The sequence below is a fragment of the Rhinichthys klamathensis genome, unplaced genomic scaffold, assembly GCF_029890125.1.
Source record: "Rhinichthys klamathensis goyatoka isolate OS25496 unplaced genomic scaffold, OSU_Roscu_1.1 h1tg000228l_1, whole genome shotgun sequence".
Taxonomy (NCBI): Eukaryota; Metazoa; Chordata; class Actinopteri; order Cypriniformes; family Leuciscidae; genus Rhinichthys; species Rhinichthys klamathensis.
This window is the reverse complement of record NW_026606752.1, coordinates 2,980,246-3,003,421: the sequence shown is the minus strand read 5'-3', so window position 1 is coordinate 3,003,421 and position 23,176 is coordinate 2,980,246. Positions and strand designations below refer to the sequence as shown.

General features: G+C 35.1%; 1 protein-coding gene across 1 annotated transcript in view; it reads left to right on the top strand.

Moving 5' to 3' along the window:
• Positions 1–8,108: 8,108 nt before the first annotated feature.
• Positions 8,109–23,176, top strand: part of stra6 (signaling receptor and transporter of retinol STRA6) — a 30,049-nt gene continuing 14,981 nt past the window's right edge. Inside the window, exons 1-8 of the mRNA XM_056265026.1 lie at positions 8,109–8,311; positions 13,448–13,533; positions 14,936–15,002; positions 16,310–16,392; positions 16,479–16,612; positions 18,738–18,904; positions 19,429–19,554; positions 21,326–21,396. Coding sequence (XP_056121001.1) covers positions 13,457–13,533; positions 14,936–15,002; positions 16,310–16,392; positions 16,479–16,612; positions 18,738–18,904; positions 19,429–19,554; positions 21,326–21,396 — 725 coding nt within the window. The 5' untranslated portion in view covers positions 8,109–8,311; positions 13,448–13,456. The remainder of the gene's footprint in view (positions 8,312–13,447; positions 13,534–14,935; positions 15,003–16,309; positions 16,393–16,478; positions 16,613–18,737; positions 18,905–19,428; positions 19,555–21,325; positions 21,397–23,176) is intronic.

The window sequence follows — 23,176 nt, the reverse complement described above, 5'->3', positions numbered from 1 at the left end:
TTTAAAATAAAGATGGTATATCTTTATTTGACTGACAGACAGACAGACAGACAGACAGACAGACAGACAGACAGACAGACAGACAGACAGATAGACAGATAGATAGATAGACAGATAGATAGATAGATAGATAGATAGATAGATAGATAGATAGATAGATAGATAGATAGATAGATAGATAGATAGATAGATAGATAGATAGATAGATAGAACGCAACACTTTTGTTTTTGCCCCCATTTTTCATGGGCTGAACTCAAAGATCTGAGACTTTTTCTATGTACACAAAAGGCCTATTTCTCTCAAATATTGTTCACAAATCTGTCTAAATCTCTGCTAGAGATCACTTCTCCTTTGCCGAGATAATCCATCCACCTCACAGGTGTGGCATATCAAGATGCTGATTAGACAGCATGATTATTGCACAGGTGTGCCTTAGGCTGGCCACAATAAAAGGCCACAATTCCAGGTCCTGCCAATATCCAAAAACTTCGCACAGCCATTGAAGAGGAGTGGACCAACATTCCACAGGCCACAATCAACAACCTTTTTTCCCCATTTTTTTTCTTTCCCCCAAACTCCCCTCCCCAAAACAGTAAAACTGCACATTTTAGAGTGGCCTTTTATTGTGGCCAGCCTAAGGCACACCTGTGCAATAATCATGGTGTCTAATCAGCATCTTGATATGCCACACCTGTGAGGTGGATGGATTATCTCGGCAAAGGAGAAGTGATCTCTAGCAGAGATTTAGACAGATTTGAAACAATATATGAGAGAAATAGGCCTTTTGTGTACATAGAAAAAGTCTCAGATCTTTGAGTTCAGCCCATGAAAAATGGGGGCAAAAATAAAAGTGATGCATTTATAATTTTGTTCAGTGTATATACACACACATTTTATATTAAGAGTATCGTTTTTGAGAATATCTATAAAAAATCAAATATACATTATATATAATATATACATATATACTGTATATGTAGAAAAAAATTAAATATTTTTAAAAAGATGATAATTATTGTAAATATTTATAGCCTAATAATTATCATCTTTATTTTAAAATATTTTAGATATTTTCATAAACAATGTTGCACATGTGTTGCAAGTATGAATTTGGCTTAGTCAAAACAGATATTTTCATAAATAAATTATACCACTAAAAAAATAAAATAAAATAGTTTATTTTAAATAAAAAAAAAATATTTAAAATAAATTAAAGATATTCTCAAACAAATAAAACTACGTCTAAAACATTTGAAATAATTTTCTTTATTTTAAAATATTTAAAATATTAAACATTTTTAGATAAATATATTCTCAAATAAATGATACTACATATAAAATAAAATATTAGAAAAATTGTATCTTTAAAATATTTGAAATATTAATATATATGTAATTTTAGAAGTAGTATCTTTTTTGAGAACATCTAAAAAAAATCTAATATATTTGTATGTATACACACACACACACACTTTATCTATATATAAACATTTGACAAAATGTAAACAAAATAAGTAAAGCCCTTCCTCTGAGATTGAGATCTACTTGGTATGAAGTGATCCAGTATCTGTGTAGCATACCACTGTTTTTAATTAAATTCGGCTTGTTCCTGTCATAGTGTCATCATGGTCCGCTTCCTGCCAATAAGTCTTGGCACAGCAGACGGCGTGATGTGTCACACACACGGCTCACCAATGTATTACAGACGAGAGCTGTGAGTTTACAGGGGGCCCGAGTACATGGCCAAGAACAAAGAGTAATTAAAGAGAACGTCAATTTCAATGTTCTTCAAGCTCTCCTTCTTAAAGTACCTTACACTCACACTCTGACCATTCAAGTGCATTAGAAAAACACTTTCCCTGCAGGTTACCTCAATTAAACTGGTATTTATAGCTCAGTACTCAAATCGCAATCTCTGTGAATAAGCAAAATGGAATAAACTGTAATGTTTTATGGCATCAAGATTTTACAAAGCTCTTGTTTTAAAGCAAAACTTGTTTCTAAATGACATCTGAAGGCCTGTAGAGGCCATTTGCATATACTCCGGGAACATTGAGCTGTGGTGCTCATTTGGGAAAAACAGATTTGAATCCAACATGCAACGTATCCCAATCTGATTCCCGGTTCTATATTTCTTGTCACCTATGAACAGTGTTGGGGAAAGTTACTTTTAAAAGTTAAAATATTGCATTACTCCCTAAAAAAGTAACTAATTGTTTATTAAAAGTAACGTGCTGCATTACTTTTGCATTATGATTATTACACGGCTCTGTGGAATACTTGATTCTGATTGATCAATCGCGCCAAAATAGTTAACACAGGCTCATCCGGGTTACTGAAGTCAGCAGCGCTATACGCTTGCTAGGAACGGTTTTTTCTTCGTGGAAGTTTTGCGCTTGGTGAGCTAATAAAATATTAAAACTCAGTCAAATCAATATTTTGTGAACAGTTATTTAATTATGCCATCCAGTATTGTGGATTCGCTCTCTCTTGTTTCATACAAACACAGCTGCTGCCATTTTGTGACTATTGCTTTGTACACTGTTGGATTATAAGATACAGTTTAATCTCAAATCAATATCTCTTATCTCCATTATTATTTATGTGGTGAAATGCTGTGCAATAAGTGGTATGACTGTATACCGTATCTCTTAAATGTCTGTCTAGTTTGATTTTGCCGCGCTAGCAACTGCTCTCTCCGCGGAAGCTTTGCGTTTAAAGAACTCAGATCAATATATCGTGTCTAATTATTTACTTACGTGGCAAGTAGCCGTGTAATAAGCGGGATAATGTACATCCAGCCGGTTGTTATCTCAGAATAAACCCCCTTCAGGCTGATGCTCCGCTTCGCGTCGGGGTCTTCATCACCCTGTCGGGGGTTTATTCTGAGATAACTGGCTGGATATACATTATTCCTTACGTAAATCCTGCTCACATTTAGTCTAGAACTACAATAACATCATATTTACTCTGCACTTACTTCCGATTTCTCTCAACATGGGACAGGAAAGGAGTGAATAAATGTGAAAACAGTAACTTGCGTTACTTATTTGAAAAAGTCACTCAGATATTTTGTTGTAAATTTAAAAGTAATGCATTACTCGTACTTGAAAAAAGTAATTGATTACGTGACTACTTTAAGTGTGATGTGTTACTCCCAACACTACCTATCAACAAAATGGCAAAAAGTCCCCAAATATGCATCTATAGCACAAGCAGAATAAAAATAGTGTGACATCTCTGTTAGCCCACGATTTAGCAAATCAAGGTGGTCGGCCTACTTAGACAGCAAGTGCTGTGTTAGCAAAAGAAGCAGTCATACTCTGACATTGTGAATATGACAAGTGAGGAGCTGTCGCACGTCCACGAGCGAGAGTAATTGCATGCGCATGTCTCTGTGAACGCAGACTTCTGCTGTTTTAATAACCAGCGGAGTGATTTGTACATGTCAAAGAGAGTCTAGTCTGTATTCTGACCCAGCTCAGGCTTCATTACACAGCGGTGCCATAAATCCACACTCGCGCTCTCTTTAACAATGCTAAATCACTGAACAAATCATCCCCACTGACTAAAATTGATTTCCCCTCTTTTATGTCTAGTGACCATTTTAAAAAATCTAATCAACCTCATGTCAAGGCAGCTATATCATGTCTGAAAATCTCTCTACGCGCTGCTAGCAGCATGCGGTTTTGAGCAGAAACAACCACTGACATAAACTTGAACATTAAGCTGTTTATATATTCTCTGATGCATTTATCGGTCATATTTTAAAACAAAAAAGTAATATTACCACAGGTAAAGATTGCGGTTACACATACGGTAGTAGTAAGTTGTATAGCACCTTTCACAGATAAAAAAATCACAAGGTGCTTCATAATAAAATGTGATACAATAAAACAAAGTATAATACAATACATGAAAAAATTTAAAACTAAATGGAAAACAAAGAAACAAAACCATAAAAACCCCACATCTAACTAAATGCCTGCTTAAATAGCAGCGTCTTTAGTTGCTTTTTAAACGAATCAACAGAATTTATACAACGTAGAAAAGGAGGTAAACTACGGGTCGGAGTATGAAGCTGTATCAACTCAGAGATGTAAGAAGGAACTTGACCATGTAGGGCTCTAAAAGTAAGGACCAGGATTTTAAATTGAATTCTATGCTGGACAGGTAACCAGTGAAGTGCTGCGAATACAGGAGAGATGTGTGCTCTTTGTTAGTGTGAGTTAAAAGCCTTGCAGAGTTCAGCCTGGAGACGATAAAGCTCCTTCTTGCTCAAACAGGTAAAAAGACTGTTACAAAAATCTAGACAAGAGGAAATAAAAGCATGAATAATCATCTCTAACTCTCCCTTTGACACCAGTATTCTTAATTTGGAAATATTCCTTAGTTGGAAGAAGCAGTTTCTGACTAATTGTTTAGAGTGGTACTCTAAAGACATCGCAGAATCAAAAACAACACCTAAGGTCCTAATGCTTGACTGAACAGACGAGTCTAAGTCAACAATATGGTGTTTAATCTGAGGAATTTTACTTTCAGGGGCGATAATCAGTGTTTCTGTTTTCTCTGAGTTCAGAAGCAGGAAGTTGTCACATAACCACTGTTTAATACTAGTCAAGCAATTAGTTAAAGTCAATTTATGGAACCCAGTTTCCTTGAACGAGCAGTACAGTTGAACATCATCTGCATACATGGTAAGATATGTCACTGAATTGACTAATTATCTTCCCAAGAGGAAATATATACAAAAGGAACAGGATGGGTCCCAAAACAGAACCCTGAGGTACCCCACACGACAACCCTGCAGTTTCAGACATGAACTGATTTACATAAAGACTAAAGCTTCTACCCGAAAGGTAGGATGAAAACCATTTTAAAACTGACCCAGACATCCCAACCAGATCATGGAGTCTATTTATCATAATATTATGATCAACCGTCTCAAAAGCAGATGAAAGTTCCAAGACCTTTAATGCAAAGTGGAGTGCTTAAAACTCCTTAAAACATACTGCTTTTAATTGAATGGCAGAAGCCATATAATAAAAGACACTAACGTTTAATAAATTATTACATTTATTAATAATAATCACCAAAACAAAATCTTCCAGAAAGTGATATTGCTCATTAGCCTATAAGTTTGGGGTAGCTTATTCTATATTATATTATATTATATTATATTATATTATATTATATTATATTATATTATATTATATTATATTATATTATATTATATTATATTATATTATATCATATTATAAAACTATTAAAAACAAAACATTTTCATTGTTTAAAAAAATAAATGTTAACTGAAATAAAATAAAATTAAAAAAATATCAACATTTCTAATTTTAGTTTAACTTAAGTACTAAAATAATTAAAACTAAAACTATCATGGGTATTGTAATGTTTGAAGCAGATGTTACTAAATTACTAAATTAATGTAATAATTTTTTAATACTACACTTTATAAATAATATATGTATAGCCTAAAGTTTGCGGTAGCTTATTATATATTATATTATATTATATTATATTATATTATATTATATTATATTATTTAAGGTTATAAAACTAACAGTTTAATTACTTAAAAAACTAACACTATCATGGGCATTGTAATGTTTGAAGCAAATGTAGGAAGACCGGGAATTCATTACGAGCGATTCATTCATAAATCCGTCTGATTAATTTTTCATGCTGGACATACAACCAGAAGACAGAACACAAGGAGCGCAGCATGAAAAGGGGCGGGGCTACAGAAGAGCTATATTAATGATACCAAAATAACACTGATATATTCTCTAAAATACCTATATCTGCAGATTTTATACAGATTACAGAAATAAATACTGAAAATAATTTAATGAATTATTATTCTCATTGAATGTCTATACAAATAAAGATGTCTTATTTAAAAGAGGGGTATATAAAACCTACAAGAATGACAACGAATGTGTAAGTGGTGTTTATCCTGACACAAGCAGCAGCTTCTTCAAGCTCTGTGCGTTACGCTTGTCGACAGTAATAATCTGCTCTGTCTCCTCCAATGAACAAGCGACTGACAATTTCACCAGCAACATGCATCAATCCAATTAAGCCCTAATTGAGTGTTGCAAGGTCCATTGATTACAACTGCTGCAGAGTAATAGAATGAGCAAGCCTCAGAATTAGGCAGCCGGCCCTGGAGGTTTCAGGGTGTCAGGTCGTAATGTTGGGGCCAATGGGGGTGAATCTGCTTTGGAAGCACTGATTGCTTTCTTCTGTCAAGACTCCACAATCACTCAATGTCACAAAGATACGTATACCCTCAGAAACAGATGTTCTGGAGCTATATATGAAAGAGGATAGAGAATGTGTGTGTAAATGTGGCGGTGTGTCTTCTATTGGAAAGATTGGCTTGCCAGTTGCCACTCAAAAAGGGGTCGGGAACAGTGGTGTAGTCTACGTGATACGCAGGTATACGCCGTATACCCACTAGAAAATGTCAAGGATTTCCGTATACCCACTAGGAAAGGCCAAGGATCTCCGTATACCCACTTAAAAAAGCGCGAGTATTCGTAACAACATAGTTTTGTGACAGAACTTTCATTCATAAATTCACCCCGCCGTCTGTGTTTGCGCAGCGGATCGAATCGCGAAATCCAGTCACAAATGTAACTTAGCCTACTGTAAAGCGGAACGTCACGCAATTTGGCCATTTTTGAAAGAATAAATGAAAAGTAGGGATGTACAACTAATCAAATCTCGATATGTACTAGTGTGTAAACTAGTGTACTAGTGTGTAAAGCTCAAAAAGACTGCTATAGAAATAAACTCTGCATGTTCTGCGTGTTTCTGTGAATGAGCGCTACACACTGAAGCGCGCGTGACCCTCATGGTGTTTTCAGCGTCTATGAGGAGGACATGCACACATTTGAACTTCATCGCAGACCTTTTATGAGAGTCACTTTACAAGAATTTTACCATTTCATTTGATAAAACTATCGTCATTCATTCGTATCATATACACTCACAAACTTTAAAGTCTTCATGACAACCTGTCAAAATAAAAGTTTTGTATAACGAAGAAAATATAACAGAAATATATTACTATTGCACAGTAGAGTATACTTCAAGTAGGCCTAATAATAATAATAATAGTTTATTAAAACACACAGAAGCTCAAATGTCTTTAATTTACAACCCACCATAATAAAAGTTTGTAGAGAGAAAGAAAGTAACTCGAAGGAATTATTAAAGAAATTGCATAGTAAGATGTAGCCTAATTTTTAAAATAATAATAATAATCAAATCTATTAAAACATAATTTTAAAGGAATATCACACAAGTTTTCACACGGGTGGAGGGCGGAGTAATATCACAGTATACTCACTACAAAAAACTAGACTACACCACTGGTCGAGAATGATCCCGGGTTGTTTTATAGGCGAATGAATTGCACTTTGAGGAGAAAGACGGAGGACTGTCATCGGATGTGTGCAATTCGACCTCAAGATCTTGATCTGGATTAACTGCATTCACACTGTCCATTTGGTCTGAATCTGGATTAACCAGGTCCGCATTGTCCTTAAAAGGCATAAAATAAATACTATATTACAAAATGGTTTATTGTTTTTATAGAATCATTGAAAGTATAGTGACTTCCTTGAGATCTAGTCTGAAGGACTTATCACGCCTATATATATATAGAACATGCAGTGCATATTTATAAGTTTTGTTCTGTTGCTATAGCTAAAGTCAGAAGGTCAATCTGCTTGACGTAAAGAGTCAACAGATGTTGCAAGGTTACTTGTTCCCAGAGACAATTAAAAGGGACTATAAAGCTTCATCCAATGGTCTTTACAATGTGTTTGTGTTCAAATGCAATAAGATACAAATGTTTTGTATGGTTTGTAGTCCTGCACAAAAAAACTTTGATCCAACTATCCAATACTATGTGAATGCAGAGCAAAGCATGTATCAATTTCCCTCGGTGATGTTTCGTATCAGTGATCAAAGGCCACTGCTTTGAACTTCAGCCAAGAGGTGTCCTATCTTACAACAGCACTTTCCTTGTGTCTTTTTTCTTGCCGAAGTTCGTTACCAAGATATTGTGGCCACTGCAAAAAAAGGGTCAAAGTCTGCAGAGAGGCATGCAGTGTTCAGAAAAATCCTTATCCACCTTCAAAACATTGAACATATGGTTATTGCAAAAGTTAAAGTAGGTAACCCAAGTGTGTGATGATACCTATAAATACACTTTGCTGAAGAAACTTACGGAATATACTGCATTTAGAGGAATTTTGCACTGCATCTCTTTGATTCAAGGTAAGAAGTGATTTTTTTGATGTTTGAGTCAGTTTGATGGGAAAAATTGTTTCTGTTTTATTATTGGAAAAAAATAGTATTGTATTTTTTTAAACAAATTTGAGAAAGGAACAGATTGGGAATCGGGAAACTATTGGAAACTGTAAATAAAAAAATGTACTTTCTCACAACAAAAAATATAAAACAATTATAATAAATGGATATGTATATATTTTTTAAAAAAAATGCGGAGAGTAAATATAAAACTATTAGACAAAAAGCACGAAAAAAAAAAATATCAATGTCAATGAAACAGTTGCATAAATTATCGATTGTTTTGAGTATGAATGCACGTGGGCCACCATTGACCAAAGATGCACAATGTGATGATGGATCGTTCATAATTGTACTTAAAGGTCAGGTGAAAGAACGTGCGCGCGCACACGCCATCTGTGCGTCTTCATCTGATGTCAGGAGATGGTAAGTTATTAAAATAACTTGCTTTTCACACGCGCCATTGAAAAACACCCTAGTAAAAAACATTTAACTGCGTCATTCATTCAGAAAATTCATTCCGTTGCTCATCTTTCGATGTTAATTAACATTAAGCTAACCAATGCAATGCATATAACATCCTTAAACACTCGTTAACAAACAAAAGCAATTGCATCATTTGGGCGTGTAACAAAACCACTTGCACATGCGCCTCAAGAAGAACTAACGTTAGTTAATGGCGTTTAACTATTTCACACACGCTGAACTTTGGCGTCACACCCTTTTGTGCTACAAACTTGAATGATGATTGAGCTTGTACACTTACTATTGTCGACGATGAAACGTTGAGAAAACCATATGCATGGTGAAGGTGAGACCTGAGCCATTTCTCCATATTTGGGGGTGGGCTTTTTTTTCTGTGCCTTTGGCCTGCTAACCTGAAAGAACACCTTAGCAACTGCGTAGCAACTTACTAAAAGCCTCTCAGAACACCTTAGCAACACCCTGGTATTGTGGCAACAGGTAGATTAGCATTGAAAATTGCATTTTCACAGGAGACGAGTCCATAACAATACTATGATAGTTTGTAATGTAGCCTATAACACATATTTTGTAATACACAGAAAATGTAAAAAAAATAGAAAATTAAATATAACATGCTATTTGAATGAAAAATGTAATGTGGCAGATTCATTTGTGTAGCTTTTCTCAATACACATTGTTTCAAAGCAGCTTTACAGAAAATTGTGCTGTTAAATAATATCTTCATGCCTTATATTCACGTTTAGCAGATTAGAGCTTAGGTATAGTTTACATTTTGGAATGATATAAAGAACCAAGTAAAGATTTGATATATACTAGCTAAATATCCTTTTATCGGCTTAGGACAGGTTTACTGACTTTAAAATGACACATTTTTCTTATTTTTTCATTTCATTTCATTTTATTTTATATTTTATACATTTCCAAAAAACTGAGTAATGATAGCAAATCATGATGCACTTGATGTAAGCTAAAGCCTATTGGCTATTTTAAAAGGGGGAGGGGCATTCAGATATTTACCACGCCCATATTTTCTGTTTCAGATAGTAAATAAGGATGGTTCAAGTCCCCCTGGGAAGTTTGTATTTATGAGTTGGGAAGTCTTAATTACGTTATCAGGTGTGTCAAATCACTGTGGTCAGTGAAAGATGGGCAGTGCCTTTTCTACAAAAAAAAATACAGCATTCAAGTTCTTTGTTGTCAGGAAGAACTTGAACCAGAGAAGACACCAGGTTTATTCTTGCCTATTTATTGGGAAAATCTTATTAAAGCCAAAATGATATTTAGCGTCTCATTCATTGACAACCATAGAAACATTCACTGCGCTATGTAGATAGTCATCTTGCTGACAATTCTGGAATTTCGGTCAAATGCAGGCTATTTTCGCTATGTATGTAACATACAGTACGCCTCAAATGATTATTCATATATGTAAATATGTTGCTATGTGCGGGGCCACAAAAGCTATGTGGCCCCGTTTTATGATTTTGTTAAGAAAAAGACAGTTATATTGTTTGGAATATGAGAGGAATGATTGTTTAGATGTGCCATTTTCAGTTCTCATCGTTCACATCTCTTATACTTTTATCTTAATCAACTCCAACAACAACTCTAAGTTAGAAATTCACTGTCAGCTAAATGCAATGGCAGTCTCGGTTGTCACCTGACCTTCATTATCCTCTAAAAGCTTTACTGTCGATGGCACGGTCATGTTAGCACCATGGAGACAGTTTTCTCTGTAGGTTTTCCCCAGAGCCCTTGAGTGATGGTGGCTGATATGAAGTCATTACATGCAGCATCCATCTTGTGTTGTGTGCTCCATGGTGTTGCCGCCTTAATCAGTTTCACCCTTGTTAAGAGCTCCTGTGGACACTGACAGGATCCCATTTAGGTTTAACCATGCCAGAATGACTCTTCTAAGCACACTACACCATTTCAAAGGCCACCCACAATGGCGGTCCGTGATATTGCAGTGTAATTCTGTCTGGGTTATTTGTTACAATAGCACCAGTATGTAATATGGTGTGAATGGTGCGGTGGGAGGGATATTACACAGATCAAGAATCTACATGTGTCAGCCTGACTCACTATGGAAATAAATATAGCTGTGAGATAACTTCATGTCTCCAGTGAATGGTGCGCTATATCTTTTTTTGGAATAGTTACATTGGGTTCTTTGAAATAGGAGAGGACAGATAGGAAGTCTAGGAAAGGAACTAGCCTCGTATATCTCTCAGGTAGATCAGGTAGGTTTCGGAATCCATTGTCAATGTTATTTGGAAACTAGATGCGTCAGAACCTTACACACAAAGGCGTTTAATGGAAAATACCGTTGACCTTCTCCCAACCAGATATAAGCAAACTTTCAGCCACATTTCCATGATGTAATCAGAGCTCTTTAAAGCATTCTTTGTTCTGCGACTGTTATTAGTCAATCCTGCTTTGTTTTTTTCCTGATGGACGAATGTGGTTTGAGAAGTTCTCAGCATTGTTAGAAATGGATTTGTAAATTGCATTTGACTGTAATCCCTGCATAATCAGTTTAATATGCAGCTGAAGGGTCCCTCATGCTTGTGAAGGGGGCGTGGTCAGTTGGTGGGCGGGGAAATGGGTGTGGCAACACACCTTGCATCATAGCAGAGCATTCATTCATAGAAGAGCTTAACTGCCTTGAAACAATTGCACAGTGAACTCTCTTTGCTGTGCATTAATGGCAAAATGTAATGATATAATTAAAAATGAAATGTGGAGAATGTATCTAGTCTGGTCTTCAGTTTCATTTATATGGCTGGAGCTCTTTGTATTGGATATAGGAGGTAACTAAATATTATATAATACATTTTGTGTGCTTATTCAAATCTGACAAAGTGGTCGGAGTTTGTACACTCAAAGTATATTTTTTGCCTCTTGTTCAGTTTAGGCTAATTAATTAGAATAAGTTAAAGTAACACGATTTTTTATACATTGTCACAACTTAATTTAACTGTTCAATCAACCTAATATATTTAAAACTGACGTTTACTTATTCACTGTAAAAAAGGATTCCTGTGATTATTTATCACAACTTAAAATTCAACATTAGAATAAGAAATAATGTGTTGTTTCTACTTAAAGTATGTGCTTGACTTAAAATATTAAGTTTAGTTAACTTTAGTTTAATTAAGTTACCAAAGTTAATTAAGTTAACAAATTTTAAGTTGTTATAACTAATTGCAGCAACATTAAAAAAAAAAAAAAAAACTATCTGGGTAGTGGATCTGTAGTTCCCAGCATGCTTTGCAAGGGACCGCTTTAGGAGAGTAAATTTAGCGATTAAAGTATTATTTAATGTGTTTTTTCAGTAAAGGGAAATATGTTGTTAGTTATAATGTAAATGTTAAATGTTCAGTAATGTTGGACATTTAGAGGAGTTTCTAAATTCAATTAAACTTAGTCTAACTCGCCTGAGTTATTTTTTTAGCGTGCGCGTGTTCATATAGATCTTATTAGCTCTCTGGTCTCTAATAATATGATCTGAAAAATGACAACAGTGGATTTATCCATCTTAAAGATTTAGTTCACCCAAAAATAAAAGTCCCACTCTGACTTTCATTTATGTTCGAGATGCAAATTAAGACATTCTTAATGAAACCTGACAGATTTCTGATGCTCAATGCAACCAAAACATTAACGCTTCAAAAAGTTCATAAAGACTTTAGTAGAGGTAGTAGTGCTTTAGTAGAATGGAATATTAATATTATATCATAAGTTTTTTTTTTTTTTTTTGTAAAACCTAAAATGGTGCTAGCTTATTTTTTACAGTGAAGTTCTGGCAACCACAGCTGCTGTTATTTTACTGTAAATTTCACAGTTTTTTTACAGTGTGATTCAGAAAGTGTTACACACTGCACCTGACTCGATTCTTCACTTGCCTGTCAATTCATCGTGTGTGTGTGGTTAATGGAAATGATTTCCTTATGCCTCACACACTTTGAGTCACCTCTGGGAATCTCCACAGCCTGATAACTGAAGCTCACACACATGAATTTCCCTGTTATCACGCTGGAATATGTCCGCGTTCGGCCCACACACACTCCAGCCTGCTTTGGCTGAGTTTTATAAGTCCAGCGCTCATTCAACCTCTCAATACCAGCCACAGGACGGCCCTTGGAAGTCCACCTAATCGCTCTGAACTACAGGTGGCAGGAGAGATCGGACGCCCCATCTGGAAATCAGGAAAACTTCTCTCTGGATTGCTTTCACCCCCTCTCTCTCTCTCTCTCTCTCTCTCTCGCTCTCCATTGCTTTCCTCTCTCTCTCCTGGTTTCCAGTGAGGTGGTAATCCCCAATCTGAAAAGGAGATCCAAGCTGAAGTAAAGACGTTTTGGGTTGGCATGCTCCAGAAAGGGACCCGTCACATTGCTCCTCACAGCTCTCGGTCGCAGTGGTAACGGCACCTGAACAAGGGGGTTGAAGAACAGAACACAAACCAGCAGTTTCCAGCTGCCAAACTTTGGAGGAAACTTTTTTTTTTTTTTTTTTTTTAAACCTGAATGAATTTGTGTCCCACGGGAGTGTGAAAAAGTGATTTGGGCAGTTCTCTAAGTTATTGGAGCTCTCTGAAACTTCTGTCATCTGTAGGTTGGCACCATGAGTGCTGAAACGGGGAAAGACTACGATTACTCAGAATGGTACGAAAATGCAGTGCCAACCAAACCTCCTGTCGAGTAAGTATTCATAATTTGGTGTTTTATTGATGTTTCTTTAGGGTCAATTTTAAACTCGATCATTTAAAGTGTTGTGATTTCATTATATGTGGGAAAAAAATCCAATTTGAATGTATTTCACTTACGTTTGTAATACATTTTTGCATCATTATAACTGAACATGAAAAATGTGTAATTTAAAAAGTAAATAAATTCATACTTCTATTCATCAAGGATGCATTAAATTGATCAAAAGTGACAGTAAAGACATTTAAAATGCTACAAAAGATTTCTATTTCAAATAAATGCTGTTCTTTTGAACTTTGCAGTCATCAAAGAATCAAGTTTTTCGTGTTTCCACAAAAATATTAAGCAGCGCAACTGTTTGCATCATTCATAACGATAATCAGAAATCAGCATATTAGAATGATTTCTGAAGGATCATGTGACACTAAAGACTGGAGTAATGATGCTGAAAATTCAGCTTTGACATCACGGGAATAAATTTTAAATTTTAAAAACATTCAAATAGAACGAAGATATTTCAATAATAAAAATTACTGTGTTTTTGATCAAATAAATGCAGCCTTGGTGAGCAGAAGAGACTTCTTTCACTCTCACTGACCCTATATTTTTGTACAGTAGTGTATATGTAGTTATTAATTTTAAATATAATATTTATAAAAATTTATACTAAATTACACATACATGTATTGTCTGTTATTATAATTTCCATTTCTTATATAAAATAAAGGTGCATTCATGGGTCCGCTGGGTTTAGACATTAACTTAGTTTTGATTTTAGCTTGATAACATGGGTAAGGTAATCAGATATGCATTAGATATCATCTTTATTGCTGCTTGTCGTATAGTCTTGTTGCCATCCCATAATGCACTACCCAGAACATTGATATGGTTCCAAGTCTACAGGTGTGCAAACATATCTGATTATATTTCAGCTGAAAGTGATATACACATCCATCACTGCGATCCATGCCGAGATTTTCTTTTTGATCTCATCTTTGATTCTTTTCACATATGCAAGAGACTTTTCGGCAACAAGACACCAAACTGTGAAGATAGGGTTACTTCAATGCGTCACATATTAGCTTCGTCCAAGACTTCCCCTGTTAGTAAATCAAATGAAATAAGGGCCTTTTCATTCATCTAGAGGTTTCCTAATTCCATCCCAGCATTCCAGTTTACTCGGAAGTGCGATCGGATCCGTTCGCTGGCGTTCCACGTCAGTCACATTACCTACGACAATCGGTTTAAATGAATAATCTTCACTTGAAGAGGTTCGGTAAAAGTGCTCTTGTTAGTAATGGTCTGTTGCTTAGGAAAGGAGGGAGCGTGTGCAGGCTGAGGAATCGGCCTGGGTCTCACCAGCTTATGATAAATACTGTGTTTGTGACATTTTCAGAGTTATCCAACCATGTGACCCCACAGCTGAAGAAGGCCTCTTCCACATATGCATCGCTGCAATATCTGTGAGTTCCCTTTAAATAATAAATAGAATTTTTATTTATTTATTATTATTATTATAATCATATTAATATTTTTTATTAAAAAAAAACATCCATGGATTGGAATATCATAGAAATTTGGGGTTGGGCTCTTTTGAATTATGCCTATACATAACCACCCATAACACCATAGCAACGACTTAGCAACAACCCAGAACACCCTTGCAACCTCTCACAACACCCTAGAAACGTCCTAGCAACCATCCAGAACACCCTAGCAACACTATATTGGCATAGTCATATATATCGGCCATCCTAATCCCCAGTGTTATTTTAGTATTAATATATACTATATAGTTTCTATAGTGATATACTATTATAGTTTTTATTTGTATTTTGAATGGTTTTTAGTTTTATATTTTCTGTTTTTATTTGAGTTTTTTTGTTGTAGATGAAATGTTATTAATTTGTCATTTTGTTTTCTTTTAATTATGTATGAATAGTTTATTAGTGCTGTCAAATCGATTAATCACATCTAATCTAAAAGTTTGTAAATGTATAATATTAATGTGTGTGTATATATATATAAAATCTCACACAAACTTTTGTTAGATGTGATTAATAGTTTTTATTAATTTTTCTTTCAGTTTTAGTACATCATTAAACTAAATGAAAATGAGAAATTTGCTTTGGAAACTAGCTGAAATAAAATAATTTTAAGTGTTTTTGTCTTATGTTATTTCAGTAACAAAAGTGTTTTTTTTAATGCTTTTAGTTTTAGTTAACTATAATAGCCCTGCTAATTCCTATATTTTGATATGAGCATTTGCCATTGAATACTCTATATAAGTTGACCATTGGCAAAGTACCGTAGTATTTCCACCTGACACCATGGTACTGTCTTAGCACTTGTGTAAAGAAACCATTTAAAAAGTATACAATGCATTTGTTGTCATTCGTTTTGTAACTGCCAGACTTCCCACTGAGTTGCTAGCCTTTTGCTTTCTTTGATATGATACAAAAAGCCACATGCTAATTGACTATGATGAACCCATGTGGACTCGGACGTCACCTTAGGCCGTGACGCTTCCTAAAAGTGTTACAGGTCACTTCAGGTCACTGACCCCCAGGCACTTACTCACACCAGACACTGAGACAGCTCTGCCCTTGTTTCATGGGGGTCTGGGCTTCCATTTGAACCAAGAAGCTGTGATGCAGAAGAGGTTAAGAAGAGGTGGACGTCACAGCAGCGCCAGGCTCTGGTGGGCCATTAGAGAAAGTCAGGGGGGGGGGTGTAAGACTGACAGATTGTCCTCTCTTTATGTCCAAAGCTGGTGGTCATGCTGGTTCTTGCCATCCTGGCCAGACGACAGAAGTTGGGTGTCAATCAGAGGGGACTTACGGGTTTACTCAGGTCAGTTTGACATCTGCCATGTAAACAAACACCCTAGCAACACCCTGGCAACCACCAACAAATCTAATTTTCTGTTTTTATTTCAGCCCAGTAAACTTTTTAGACCACACACAACACAAGGGTCTTGCCGTAGCTGTGTATGGAGTCCTCTTCTGCAAGCTGGTCGGAATGGTCCTCAGTCACCATCCACTTCCTTTCACTAAAGACACCGTGAACAAAGGTACGACGGACAGATGTCTTACTTTAAGAAGTGGTAAAATGCATTTAGTATATATGAATATTGATAGTAGTGGCCAAAAGTGATTTCCGGTCTAGGAAAACTGACATCTTCACTCTTTATTGAAATATTTTTAAACATGTGTAAAAGATTTTTGTAAAGCATATTGTAGTTGTGGAAGAATTGAAAAATGAAACATGCCAAATTGCGTGGACATGATTTTTGGCCAGGCTGTCATACAAAGAGATTATGAATTTCCTGTGAGCTTTTTGCATTTTTCATAGTAAACAATTTTGTCAGATAAACACCTTAACCAAGTTTAGTGTTTAGTTCTTCCCTCATATTGAAGAAAAAATATACAATATTTTCCTCATATTTTGATGTTTTAATCAGACTTGTAGGGTCATTAGCTCTTTCCCCACCAATTTTTTTATTTTTTTTAGTTGCCAGCCACCGCCTGGACTTTTGATCATTTTCACAAACATTTCATGGCCTCCAGAATATTTTGTTTTATGAATATCTGAATATGCAATGTTCTCTGGTTGCTGGGTCGATTCCCACACGGAGCTAACCTTGATCCGCCAACATTTTGCACTTATCCGTACTTTTTTAAAGATTCAAAAAGAAGATTCTTTTTGATCATAATGTAAATCAATGCTGTTAGAAAGATTTCAGGCTACCAAAGTGTTTGGGAAATGCATTGGTTTGCAGGGATAGGGGGGAATAGTGTCTCACCCTGCACTGGTGCTATCGAATGAACATTGAACACTCTCTCTATTCACAAGATGGCACCTATCCAAAGTAGGCTCAGTTCACACAAGAGGATGAAAAGTAGCACCCTACCTGATCTTTTCACCCCTCTGTACTGCTAGTCCTTCTTAGTTGTGTTTTGTAATTGGATTATCGCCTGCATTTTTTGTTTCTTTAGCAAACAGGGCCTCAGACATTATACATAATTCTAGATTGTGTAACTATTTGGTGCTTTAATAGGGACATTTTGAGACATAAGTCTGTTAGTGTCGATGGGACACTATTGTTATTCTCCTCATTCTCAATCACGTGACATGTTTTGCTGTTTCCGAAATTTAAAAAATCATATGAGCAAGTAGTCATTTTACTCAAAGTAACTTGCAGTACACAATCCTCCTGGAGCAATCTGAGGTTAAAAGAACGATTCTGCCATCATTTACTCCCCTCCCATCGTTCCAAATCTGAGTTTCCTTCTTGAGTTGAACACAAAAGAAGAAATGCTAAAGAATAATGAATGTTAATTGAGAATCAGAGCAGCGTGCTCAAAAAATGAGATAAAAGTACTGTAACTATTAAATACTTAGAAAATGGTAGTTTTGACCAATATTTTGTCTTTTTTTATTGATATTCAGACTTTTAACAGTTATTGGTTCTTTAAAAATGAGTGTTAAATGACTGGTACCATTTGGTATACTGTAAAAAAAAAAGTTTAAAAATTGCTGCCTTAAGTTGATTTTACTTACAAATTTAAGTAATTTCAACTTAAGACATTTAAACTGACTTAAAAAAATTGTTGAATCTTGTATAACTTATAAAAAAGTTAAAATTTGTTTAACTTATTTTGATGAGTTAAAGCAATTTAAAAACATGTTAGTTATCATAACTTATTGATCATGAGCTCTAAAGAATAAATCTGTGAGCATCTAGATTACAAAAAATAGCATAAATAACAAAAACAGTAATAATTTCTAATACGACTGTAACGCAGTATTTCAAGTCTTCTGAAGCAATTCAATAGTTTTGTATGAGGAACAGGACCCAAATTGAAGTCAATTGACACTAAAAATAAGTTTATGTAATTTGAATTTTGAATTTTAAAATGCATTTCATATATTAACGTTTTATTATAAATATCGTCTGATCATCGTTATCGACAAAATCCCAGAAAATATCAATATTTTTGTCAATATCACACCCATAGATGTGTATCATTATATTGGATCCGTGCATTCGGTCTTAAAGTGACAGCAGCCTATAAATACCTGCTGCTAAGTCATTAATGTTAATCAATTAACATAACAACAGTGTTATTTTACATTTAGGCCTAATTATTACATGTCTGTACCTGAATCCACTATTTTGTTCTTTGTTTCTGTAGAGTTCTGGATGATCCTGGCTCTTTTGTACTATCCCGCTTTATACTACCCTCTTCTGGCCTGTGGTACGCTGCATAACAAGGTCGGTTACGTTCTGGGAAGCCTGCTGTCGTGGACACACTTCGGAGTTCTGGTCTGGCAGAAGGTGGACTGTCCCAAAACGCCACAGGTACAAGTTATTATATGTATCTAAAACATTGCCTGAGTATTTACAGCACATTTTATCTGGGTTCTAAGTTTAGTTTCCCTCTGTGTTTATAGAGGATGTTGAATAAGACTCACAGATAAGTTTATTAACCTAAACCGGTTTTGTTCCCATTGTCCTCGTGTCTCCTAAATGAATGGTCAAACTGCAAAACGATTTGTTCTGCTTCTTGGGATCTCACCATGGAGCTTCCCTTCAGTTAATCACTTTAGTTTCTGTCAGAACTAAAGAAAAAGCACCAGTAGCAAGAAAACAAAGGGAGCGAACTGCAAAAACTGGCTGGCTGGGTTCATGCTGGAAGCCATTGAATTATTTTAGGGCAAAATAAAGAAAGCCTTGTTTGGGTTGTATAAATTCTGAGTACAATTCCATGATTGGTTTGCACAGAATATGTGTGGAAGATATTGTGGGTAATATAGCCAAAGAAATGGCTGTGAACATTTGATGCTGTTTGAAATTGATTGTCTGTTCTTTCTCCATGTCTGCAGATCTATAAGTACTTTGCGCTGTTCAGCAGTCTTCCTCAGATTGCCTGTCTGGCCTTTCTTAGTTTCCAGTACCCGCTACTTCTGTTCAAGGGCTTACAGAATACAGAGAAGTCCAATGCCTCTGAGGTGAGAATTTGTAGTTCCAAAGGGAAATGTCTAAAATGTCAGGATGATGCAACTGTTCTCATATCATAATAAAGAAGAAAAAGCTATATTAAAAGGATAAAATTCTTAATAAAACTCATTACTTTATGAAGGCATAGTCTTGTATTATTGTTTCATTTATATTTTTCATTATTGTACATTGTTTCTTTATATATATATAACATATACAATTTTGTAAAATGTTATGTTGTTCAATTCACCCAAAATGAATAATTATGAATTAATAAGAATTATACAACTATTCTTATATCATAATAAAGAATAAACTATATGTTAAAAGGATGAAATTCTTAATAAAACGTATTATGTTATGAAGGCATAATCTTTTATTATCGTTTCATATATATATTTTTTATTATTATTGTTTCTTAAAACAAAATGAAATTATGACAATGAAATTTAACATTACTCTGTAATGTTAAATTTGATTTAAACTGTAATATTTCAAATCTTTTTAATATAACTGCTTAATATATGAAAAATAAGGTTAGTTCATGTTGTAAAATCCTAATAAAGAATATAGATATAGAGATGGATGGATGGATGAAATTTAAAAAAAAATACTTAAAATGAAGGCATAATCTTTTATTAATGTTTTCTTTAATTGCTTTACTCTGCTTATTAATATTTGAAAAACAAGGTTAGTTCAGGTTGTAAAATGTCGTTGTTCAACTCCCTCATGTGATATGTGATATTTGAAATATGTGAAAATGTTTTTTAAATATATACTTTTTACCTTTAAAAATATATTGAAACATTTTTTTAAATGACAATATGTGTACGCTCACATGTACCCAAGATGTAAGGAAATATATTATCGTGTTTTTTTTGTTACATCACATGACATTTTTAGAGTCATTAAATTGAAACTTTTCTTGAACATGGTGTAAAAGTTTTCAAAACCACATGAAAACAAAGAATACATTTCTTTAAAAAAAACTTGCCTCGTGTTTTGCCTCTAGATTTTTTAAATCCTTTCCTTTTCTTTATCATGGACACTCTTATTTGTCACTGATCCATCATTTTTCCATGCTGTACTGCATGTGACCCTGTCAGAACAAACCTGTGACCCATTTTCGGGTCATGACCTGCCAGTTAAGCACCACTGCGTTAATTCATAATGAGGGACTTAGCAACATGGAAAGGCAAGAGGGGAGTTTGTAAACTCGGCACCTGCATTCCAGAGGTCTAATCATTGTAAGCAGCTCAATGGGATTGGGTTATGTTTGACTCACAGAGGACATTACACAAACAGCGTGCTGTTTTCCCACAGGAACCGCACAATGCCAGTGTTATTCAGCTATAATCGCAATGACGAATACGTTTGGATGGAATAAGAGGAACAATTCCTTCGCAAAGCGTCTAAACTGCGAGTAAATGATTTGACAAATCTAAAACAATTTTCAGAATTGTCAATTTGTCGGAAGCACTTTATTTTACAGTTTTGCTTCCCACGTACATACTAACTAGGTACTAACCCTGAACCTACCCTTAAACCTACCATTAACCCATGTAGTCACCTTGTATTACCCAGTACTTTCTTAGGTAAGTGCACTGTAAGTACAAGTACTGTCAAAAAAAGCGCAACCGATTAGTCCATAATGCAAGCAAAGTATAGGTCACGTCAAACTGTATGACATGCACTGTTTTAGATTTGATAGATTTCATACAGAATGATGGTCTCTATCAAATTATTCGTCTTTTTTAATTATTTTCTTAATCTGTTTTGCAGGACCTCAGTAGCAGTTATTACCGAGATTATGTAAAGAAGATTTTCAAGAAGAAAAAGCTCACCAAAATCAGGTGAGGCCCACATATGTGGACACCTTTATTTATTAACCCAAAGCTTCGAGAAGCTTAAAACTGCAGAAATTATACTACCGTAGTAACTCATGACACGACTTTCACAGTGAGCTGACGCTTTCCTCGAATATTGCCCCACATTATTATATTATAAGATACACATTTAATTATGAGATAAGTTGGGGGTTGGGGGGTTAAATCCCATAGAAACTGAAAATAATATTAATAAAAAACCTTCTATAATATTTAGTTTGACCTCCTGAGGTTAACATTTCCTGAAGGTTCATTTTCAAAAGGTACATTTTGACCTGAAGAATAGTTTTTAAGTATTCCAGGCCTTGTTCTGTTGCTTATTAATGGAAAGTGCCATCAGTTATAATACTGATGGCATGTAAATTAATCTTGTGGAACCTTTTCGGTAATGGAATGGATTACAATTACAAGAAAGGAAAGGTGAGTTTTTTTCCCTATTATAGCAAGCAGCACACTTTACAATAGCTGTGCAGATGGGATATTGTGCATGGACTACTTCCTGATTTCCATTGACGGGCGATGAATCACACCTACTGTAAATTGACTTATGCAAAGAGTCATAGATGGTGATCAGCCACTGTCTTGCAGTCTTTAGAGTCTGACTCGTGAGCTAATGCCATTGAGTCTGTACGGCACAGATGCTGATCTTCTTCATGCAAAAATATACTGGGTGTCTGGAACGTCATTGAAAATAGTCCCGTGAGCCACGTGACCATGTTTCCTGTTCCATGGAAACTTCTTTGTGTCTACGTACATAGGAGAGCGGCCTCTAGAGGCGAAGTAAAAACTATCACTGACGCCTCGTGGAGTTTGTTTTGACACGTGAGGCTGCGCGCCTCACCGAGCGGGACACTTCAGATGCGGATTTAAAACAGTCAATGAAACTGTATGTTATACAGTACACTACCGTACGCGTTTTCATATCATTATAAAGTAATTTATTTGTTGACTAGATGCTGCACTAGTGGAGAAAAAACAGTAGTATGGTTGCCTTCGAGGCTGAAAGGACGCTAACATTAGTAGTACCTCAAGCGGTTGAAACAATATGACAAAAACACACACCCAAATGTTTAATGTAACGATTGTTACCATCTATTTGCATTAGTTTATATCCAACTGTTTGCTTTTATGCAGTCGTTATGCAGCAAAGTTACATATATAAAGCTATAACATGAGAAAGCAAACTGTATCATCATGCAGCCGACAGAAACGTATAAACCAATCAGAAACGCATTTGATTTCAATTATTTTTTTATTGTCACTAATACATATTTTGCTATTTTGATTAGATAATCAAATGTTCTAAAATAGAAGCAAATAAAGTGTGAGAGTAAACATATACATATGTATATCTTTGTGTCCATATTTAAAGACAGTCTTTAAGCATGAATGTTTGGATTTATGTGAAATGGTAACACTTTACAATAACAGTCCTAACTAAGGTTAATAAAAGTATCGTTCATTGCTAATTTCAACATTTACTAATACGTTTTTACATTTTTAAAGTTTCTCTTATATTCTCTTTATATTTCTATAGCATCGCTGTCGAAGAGTAATTCGCCTTTGGCTAAGCCCCGCCCCCCTTAGTTACTGTTGCTACGTCCGACAAACAAACTTCATCTGGGCTCTGGTATCAACATGGCTTATGCTGTGACAGCTCTTCCTGCTGAAATTTTATCAAACTTTTATAAAGCAGCAAATAAAGTGTCCGATAGAAGTAGGCAGAAGGGGCTTCAATATACGTTCG